The following is an 8,761-nucleotide window of genomic DNA, read 5'->3' on the forward strand; positions in this document are numbered from 1 at the left end:
CTTTCAATTTAATTTAATTTAATTTGTTTAATTAATCAAAATATTTTCAGATATTAATTACATAACTTTATACCTTATAAATTATTACTGAAATCTGTAAATAAATCAAATTGAAAATTTGATTGTTTTCACTGCATTTTAAACATTTATATTTCAATGGAATCAATGATGTAAATTAATTTATGAACGAAAGTAGACGTGTGAACTATAATTATGTGTTTTTTATTACTACTAAAAAATGTATTTGTTGAATGATTTTATATTATATTTGGTATTAATGATGTGAAAGAAATTATGATTGAAAACAGTAGATGTGTAAATATTACTTTAAAAAAAATATAATGGAAAATTTCTTCATTATAATACTATGATAACGTTATGTCAATATGGAATTAATGATGTGAATAAAATTATGAATGAAAATTGTGTGTAAAAAAATTGTGATTGATACAATATGTATGGTTGGAGTGTGATGGAATGCGTTGTGAGTGCGAGTGTTAAGAATGTGGTGTAATAAGTGAGGATTTTTATCAGACTTACATTCGACGTCGACGATGATGCGTTTGCTGACTGATGGTGGGACACCGTTGGTGGCGATGCAGAGATAGGCGCCCATTTCCGTTCGACTGATGCGGGTCAGATTGAGCTGCTCTCCGTCGTATACGTTAACTGTAAGCCATAAATTAAGTTAGAAGATGGCCACTATATTACAGCGCCCTCCACTAGATTAAAGGGCGGCCGGCGCTAAGAAGTTCATAAAGGAGCGCCCAAGTCAACCACCCTCCCCCCAACGTCAACTAATTTCGACGCGTTTATCAATAAAAATCCTACAACTTTCAAACTGAAAAAAAAAATTGTAGCATAGGGGTGGAACGTTATTCATATTTTAGAGCAACCCCAATGCATTTTTTATCCGCGTCCCCGATTCGCGATCAAGTGGCTGTTTGCGTTTTAATGAACTTCCGATCGTAAAAACATACAACTTCGAGTGACCCATTCGACAACTAATGAACCGGATTCGACTCATGCGACTTTCCTGATCCAAATCGTATTAGATTAATAAGTTTAAAAAAAAATCACGCAACAAATTCATTCATAAATTTTAACGTAATTTAGAGAGAGAGAGAGGAAAAGAAATTGGGTTTTATATAATTTGTCCTCAATTTCTTGGTTTGAATCCTGGTCAAGCCAGGCCCTTTGTGAGCCCTCTCGGTGCTTACAGCAATAGCCTTCGTTCATCACAGATGGACAGTCATGAGGTTCAGCATATCAAAACGGATTAAGTAAATTTTATGAATGTGGATTAACAAGTTAAAAAAAATTTCAACAAAACAAATTCATAAAGGTGGTCGCATTACGTTTCTCCCCTTTCTTTTTTACGACCCTCTACATTTTAAAAGACACGTCATTTTCATTTATTCACTCCCTTCATTAAGATTACAAAATAAATTATATATATATGTGTGTGTATTCAAAGAGAGAAAGTAACATTAAGCGCAACAAACAAAACAAGAGGAATGGATCTAATTCCACCACACAAATGCAATTATTAATTAGCTAACGCTAATCTTTATATCCGGGATTAGAGGCTTTGAGATTCAACTAAAATTGCTTTCAATTAAGCGCACGATTACTGCTATTGTTCCTATACGACTGTATTGTCTTTCCACTTTGATTTTATGATTAATTATAGTTAAATGCAAATTATAATGCAATTTTTGCATTGAATCTCTACGAATCTCTACTAACAAAAAATATATAAAACTGCCATTAAATGATTTATAAAAAAAAATATTGAATTTTCAAAATTATAAAATTACATTTCTGTAAAAAAAAAAATATTTTCTGTCATTTTTTGTTAGATTAAATATATTTTTTTGAAAGTTATTATAAAGTTTGCTGCGTGAAATTTGAATAAATGTTTGTGAGAAAACGTTCACCTCGACAGTAAACTCAAATATCCCGAGGCCTTTCGAAGCTTACCAGATTATCTTCCCAGACAACAAACTTAACACCAATACTGTTTGTTCCGTTCGTAATTCTCTGGATTTAACTGGCTTAACTATGTCTTTCTTACATACATATTTTTTTTCTCTCACTCTCTAAATCGCTCTTGATCTTCCATTAATTATGTGCACGATTAGCGAAATCCGAAAGTGATATGATTAATTAATTTTATGAACGGAAAAGTGGTGTTGTTTGTATGTATATGTATGTATGTATGTATTATTGAGGTTATGCTTGTATACGGAACACATTTCCATGTTAAAGCCTAGGAGGGGTCTGGAGGACCGGGGATCTTGAGATCTAATTGAATTTCATACATTCTGGATATTAATTATGCGGCTGTGCAATGTTCACGACAGACGTTCAGGATCTCTCCTCCCTATCTCGCATAGTGCGACTCGTACCTTATTATGTCGACAATTAACCCGTTTTCCCGAAGCAGAACACGACAAAAAATAAAATAAATAATAATACACACACAGATACAAGAATAAGAAGAATAAAAAAATATATAGAGAACTGAAATTATTTTCATCCCCAAGTGAAAGCGCGCAGGGTGGAGATAGCTATCACCATCTCCAGTGTTGAGCGCACTCCCCCTTGTTTTGGGATAATAACCGCCGTTCCTCCTTATTCTTCTATACGTGTAGATATATATATATATTTTTTTTATCTTAAACTTTTATTCCCAGAGAAATTTATAATAGGATGAAATTTCCCTGTAGAATACCGTCTTTTGTCATAGCCTTGATAAATGAAAACGTAGGATACGGCTTTTAAAAAACATAACATTCGGTTTTGGTTTCATCTTTCTGTTCTGCTTCCTGTTTACAGATTTCATTAAATCCGTATGACAAAAGAAATAAATAAGATCTCAGCGAATTGCATAATAAATGTGTGCATTATTTAAGCTCGATGTTAATAATGTATGTTTTTTTTTGGAAGTATTGCAAACTCTGGGCTCATCCGAATGAATGTTCACCGCAGATGGGAGTCGAAAAAGTGGATGGAAGCCATATAACTTTAAATTATTACAAACTTGTTTACTCCTCATGATGAAATTGAAGGAGCAAAGTCATGTAATTTTCAAACTGATCCTCTATTCGTGAGGACGAGGACCTTCTTCATGTCATATTACTTACACTTTACTCAAACTCTTTATTCGAGAACGGTTACAGTTTGTATTTGTCTCTAGAAAAAATGCATGTTAAGAAACATGAACATAACTTTAACTTTTCAGTCCGATCTTTTTTTCTATTCAACTTACTGAAAAGTACAAAAATATTTACAAAATAAATCAATTGTTAAGAAATTTTAATTTGTTTATTAAATAATTTTATTTATCTACAAATAATGTGAATAGTGTTAAAATTACAGGAGTTAAAAAAATGTTATTATAAAATTTTGAAAGGAAACTGAGATAGCCTTTATATATTTATGATGTTATGAATCTGACGCTTCCTGTACATCATTCTTCCTTTATTTTTCATATCCATTTATATATAATCCTAGTTTTGATATAACGTTTACAACTTGTGTATAAGAATATTGAAAATAGCTTATGTAACTTTACTACAAAACGGTTACCTACTTCCTTTCTGATGATGTATTTGGCGTATTGAGGTTTGAAATATTATAGTGAATCGACTTCGCAGCGAACGTGCATATGTATGTTAGCTGATTGAAACTTTAGTTTGTAGTCAATAATAATTATTACTAATATACATTTACGAGTAATGAAACAAGTTAGTGTTTCTATATACGAAAATAGTTTAAGGACTGGACGTAATTAAATTCAGTTACATTTCTAATAATTTAGTTCGCTTTGAATTTGTATTTCAATATTTTTTGAATGAAAACAAAAGAAAAAATGAGAAAATTATTTATTAAATTTAGGGGTAGTATTTTTTTCCGGTGCTTGGTTAAATATATGAATAAGAAATGTAATTAACTTGTTGTTCATTTCCCTTCGTCGTTCTCGCGTTTTTCGTTATTTCTGCGCGAGGGTTGAGGGCGTCTTATTGGATAATTTCGGTGTATGCTCGAGTGTGAATGAAAAGGGGGGACGGTTCACCTTATTTCGCACATTTTATTTGCATAAATGATACGATATTTCGCAATGCGCAAGAATTGTTAAAGTCGAGGGGTTGTTTGGCGCTCGCAATGTGCAAGATTAGCCGCTGCAATATTTAGCAGGTTTAGGAGGGCGCGAACGACGAGGTGGCGGCAGCGGCGATCGCGCACGTATAACTCCTGTTTTCCGTGGTGGTCCGCCACCCCCAACCCTCATGTACACCGATTCCGAGCAGCGATCTGATAAACAGGAGGTAAAAAGCCCCCCGGTGTATCGTATCGCTGTATCAACTCTGTACGGTTGTTTCTCTGCGCCCCCTGCGCTGAATGTCAACGGCTTCGTGCTGCGGGATGCCAGGGGGCGGCAGACAGCAAGCGGCGGACAAATATAAATCTCGAATGGTTTACCGAAGCCGCGATTTAATCGAATCTCTGCTTAATATCGACAACGCGTTGAGGAATTCCGATGTGGGGGCGGCTCGGGATGAATGCGGGGCCACCGAATTCCGGCAGGTCGCCGGAGTTAATTAAAGACTCCTTCACTCGGATGTTTGTCTACTTACTTTACAATCTAATGTATTCTCCGACGTCTACACCCTATATATCGGGGAACGCCGCCGCCCGACCTCGCTATTATATAAGGCCTTCAATCCCATTCAATTCAATCCAGACATCTTAATTAAGAAACTTAAAACAACTATTTACACCCCACACCAACGGCGCGATTTGATCTAATTAAATTCATCGGTGCAAATCTCACTAGGAAGTTGTCTTCATAACACAAGCAACCGCCTCTGCGCAGCTTGATCCACATCCCTATTGTTCTTAAATCAGTCATATATGTTTTCCAAATTTTAATATACAAAACAAACTTTACATATAAATAATTTCATTTTTATTGAAAAAAAATAGCAACTTATATATTATGTATATTTAGGAATTTCAAAATTGCTGAAAATGTAAATAATATGTTAATTTCTAATTTAGCGGTTTTCTTGTTAATTGAATAGTGTTAGAGGAATGTGCATAATGTATGACGGTTTCTTTCTTTAGTTGTTTTTTCTCTTAGCTTTTTTGTTCTTTTTATTTTGGAAACGGGAGCTTTTTCGTTGAATAAGTTCGCACCCGTCTGGGGTGTATCCCATCCATAAATATTTAAGATGGGGAAAAGGTAGGATGCATACATCAAGGGATGAATTTTTCATTGAATCCGACCGAGGAGTAAAGAGAAAAAAAAATAAATAAAAAAATGTAAATAAATCAAAAATAAAGTTGTGCTAATTGCTGTTACCTTTCTTGCGACGTTCTACGGAGATAGCTTGTCCATCCTCGCGACGCCACATGATCTTCGGTGCTGGGAATCCGTCGGCTTTGCAAGTGAGACTGATATTCTGATTCTCGCGTATGGCAACCGTGGATTGTGTACTCTCGGAATCCAGGATATTCGGAGGCACTGAAACACGGCTTTCGTCATTCGATTTGCATGCGAAAGGGCTAATCCCGCTGCGGGACGGTATTTACCCACGACCTGCAGATATCCAACTTGGCTAATCATCGGATTGGTATTGACTTGGCACATGTAATAACCTCTGTCCTCCTGCTGGACGCTGCTGACGTGCAGAAGCCAAGTTTTGGCATTATCATGGGACACGCTGAACCTTGGCACGCGCGAGATCACATGACGATGGATAGTCAAGATCATCTGACGATCGATGTGGATCCAAGCCACCTAAAAATAGAGAAGAATGCTTTTTAATTCCGTCAACACACCATTAAACCCATTCACGGAGGGGAGAGTGTAAAAAATAATAAAAATAAAAATAAGTTCAAGAAGGGAAGCAACGTCAAACGAACCGACCCCTTCCCCCGATTACGCAATAAAAATCGGCGCGCTCCTTTTATTGCATCGGCAGGCATCTGGGTTGGAGGGGTGGAAAAAAAGAGTAGACTCAGAGCTTTTGCCTGCAGACTAAATAATAATAGGAGGAGTCTGGGTTGTTTTATATCTGTGTATAAGCAGATTGCTAGGCTATTTGCTGCGCAATTTGTAGTCTGCATTGTCTGAAGGAAGTACGAGCACACTTGAGTACGCTTTGCCCTTAGGCCGGCGGATGGCTCTTCTTCAAGTGCCCTTCGCATCCACCAGGGAAAAGGCGATCTTCCGCAGAGGAGGGCAAACACACGAAATTACTTACACAGAAAAAGACGTTGCGACGACGAACGGGGACAAAGGGAGAAAAGGAATAACAAACGGAGGAGATTCAAGGGAAGAAGTTCCGGCAAACATTTATGCGACAATTAGCCCACTTTAAATAATGAAAAAAGAACGAATGAAAGTAAAATTCTCATGGTTCACTTTCCATTCTAAATCCCTAATGGACGGTCCATTTGCATTTCAAGATTAACAAAATATTGACGTTTAAACACCAACACACTTCTACCATAATCATTATCTTATTTAACTTTAAATTACTATTTTAATTTGTGTATTTTCAAGCTTCATCCAATCTATTTCCATATTTATATTTTCAAATTTTAGTTTTAATAATATTGAGCTAAATTCAGAAATTTAGTAAATTTTAAGAATTATTACATTTTAATAGTTTCTGAAAAAAAAAATGATAAAATTGAATAAGTGCGTAAAGTGTGATGGAATTTGGGAATGTTGAGACCTATGAAACGCACGCACATTACAATGTAAACGGTCGTAATTAGTCGTCGCTCATTTTGCAAATCCAATTTTAATTAATCGCATATATTATTTACCAAAGCCGTAATGAATATTGACCAGTTCACAAATTCGGTGATATATATTCAATTTGGAAATAAAAATATTATCGCTTGCCCATAGTGAATTATGGAGTTTCCAAAAAAAAATAAAAAACACATTTCGCCTACAAAGAACGAATTTAGTTTGAAATTTATTTATCATTTTCAAATTTAGCAGTCAACAATATTTATATCCGAGTCACTCGAAAACCAATCATGTTTTTTTTATTTTAATATGAATATTATTTAAAATTTAATGGAAACACTCTGCGCATGAGGAAAAACGTAATTGACACTTGACCATCCGTTTTTATTTTTTTTTCAGGTAAATTAAATAACTGAATAGGAGCATGAAACGAACAAAAAAAAAGAAGAATAAAAGCGTAACAAATTTAAAAAAAATCGCGTTATTGCTGCGTCCTCCTCGGTGTGACGTGATTAAATTTAAATTGCTGAATTTGCATGAAATATTACACTTGCCGCCCCCCCTAAATATAATTAAATTTTATTAAATCGGGTATTCTAGTTTAGTGTAGTCTAGTCATGCACATCGCTAATTACGCGAAAATTCCTTACGCCGGAAAATCGGATTCAAATTATAGCCAGACAAAAGAGTATAAGAAGATGAATATTATCAACATGCAATATTGCATCTCGGGTAAATAATTAGTGATAAAGGTGTTTGATGATTCATTTTGGCCGTCGATGCGTGACGAAGGAAATTGCGATGCGCCCTTGCGCGATGCTCTCATCCTCTAAAGGGTGTAAACCTTTACGAGTTGCATTTCGATTTCGGCTAGAACAGCAGACGCAGATGCTAACAATAAAGGCATAATGTGCTCGCTGTAAAACTCCCAAGACTGGAGATATTCTAATGGCGCAAATCATTTAAGAAAATTTCATTAGAACCAGTCATAACATGACTTCTATTAACTTGGAAGCAAACGATCGTTTTATCATGATTACCAGCCTGTATTTGTATTATTCACAAAATACACGAATTTATCCAAGTTTTCCAGAGATCTTTTCGAGAATTACATGAAACATTATAGTTTTATAAGAATATCTAAGACACAACGCTGTAATACGCGTTCAAAGTTAAGAAATTGAATTAAAAACGTTCGAAAAAGCAGTGTTTTTACATTTCATTGATTTTCTAGAAAACTATAATAGCATTTCATTGATTTATTCGTTGGCTATGTAATGGCTCAAAGAGCTTAAGCTTGCAAAAAGCCACATAACTAACTTACTGTAATAACCATTGTAACACTCTTAAATATAATAAAAGAATTTAAAATGCAATGCCGTTTGGCTGTAATTCATGTACAAAGTTTAAAAAATGCTGGAAAAAGCAGTGTTTTTAGGAAACATTCAAATCCAGTAGGAAACAATAACTGGAAGATTAAAATCCAGTAGGAAAAATGCAAATCCAGTAGGAAACAATAACTGGAAGATTAAAATCCAGTAGGAAACATTCAAATCCAGTAGGAAACAATAACTGGAAGATTAAAATCCAGTAGGAAAAATGCAAATCCAGTAGGAAACAATAACTGGAAGATTAAAATCCAGTAGGAAACATTCAAATCCAGTAGGAAACAATAACTGGAAAATTAAAATCCAGTAGAAAACATTCAAATCCAGTAGGAAACAATAACTGGAAGATTCAAATCCAGTAGGAAATAATAACTGGAAGATTCAAATCCACTAGAAAACAATAACTGGAAGATGAAAGTTGAATATAAAACAATAATTGGAAGATTTAGATCAAGTATCAAAGAAAGCAAAAGATGAAAATTATTTAGATGATAAAAATTTCCTACCTATTGTTTTTTCCGAGAAAATCAATGAAATGTAAAAACACTGCTTTTTTTAACGTTTTTTCAACTTTGAACACGAATAAATCAATGAAATG

General features: G+C 34.6%; 1 protein-coding gene across 1 annotated transcript; it reads right to left on the reverse strand.

The window, feature by feature from the left end:
• Positions 1–451: 451 nt before the first annotated feature.
• Positions 452–5,810, reverse strand: LOC108557014 (lachesin-like; the record flags this gene model as incomplete). Its single annotated transcript, XM_017913389.1, has 3 exons — positions 5,602–5,810; positions 5,372–5,533; positions 452–669 (listed from the first exon to the last, which is right to left on the reverse strand). Coding segments are annotated over exons 1-3 (561 nt in total), but the record flags the coding sequence as incomplete, so codon positions are not given.
• Between the last annotated feature and the right edge of the window lie 2,951 nt (positions 5,811–8,761).

Source organism: Nicrophorus vespilloides, unplaced genomic scaffold (assembly GCF_001412225.1).
Source record: "Nicrophorus vespilloides isolate i.1.1-1 unplaced genomic scaffold, Nicve_v1.0, whole genome shotgun sequence".
Taxonomy (NCBI): Eukaryota; Metazoa; Arthropoda; class Insecta; order Coleoptera; family Silphidae; genus Nicrophorus; species Nicrophorus vespilloides.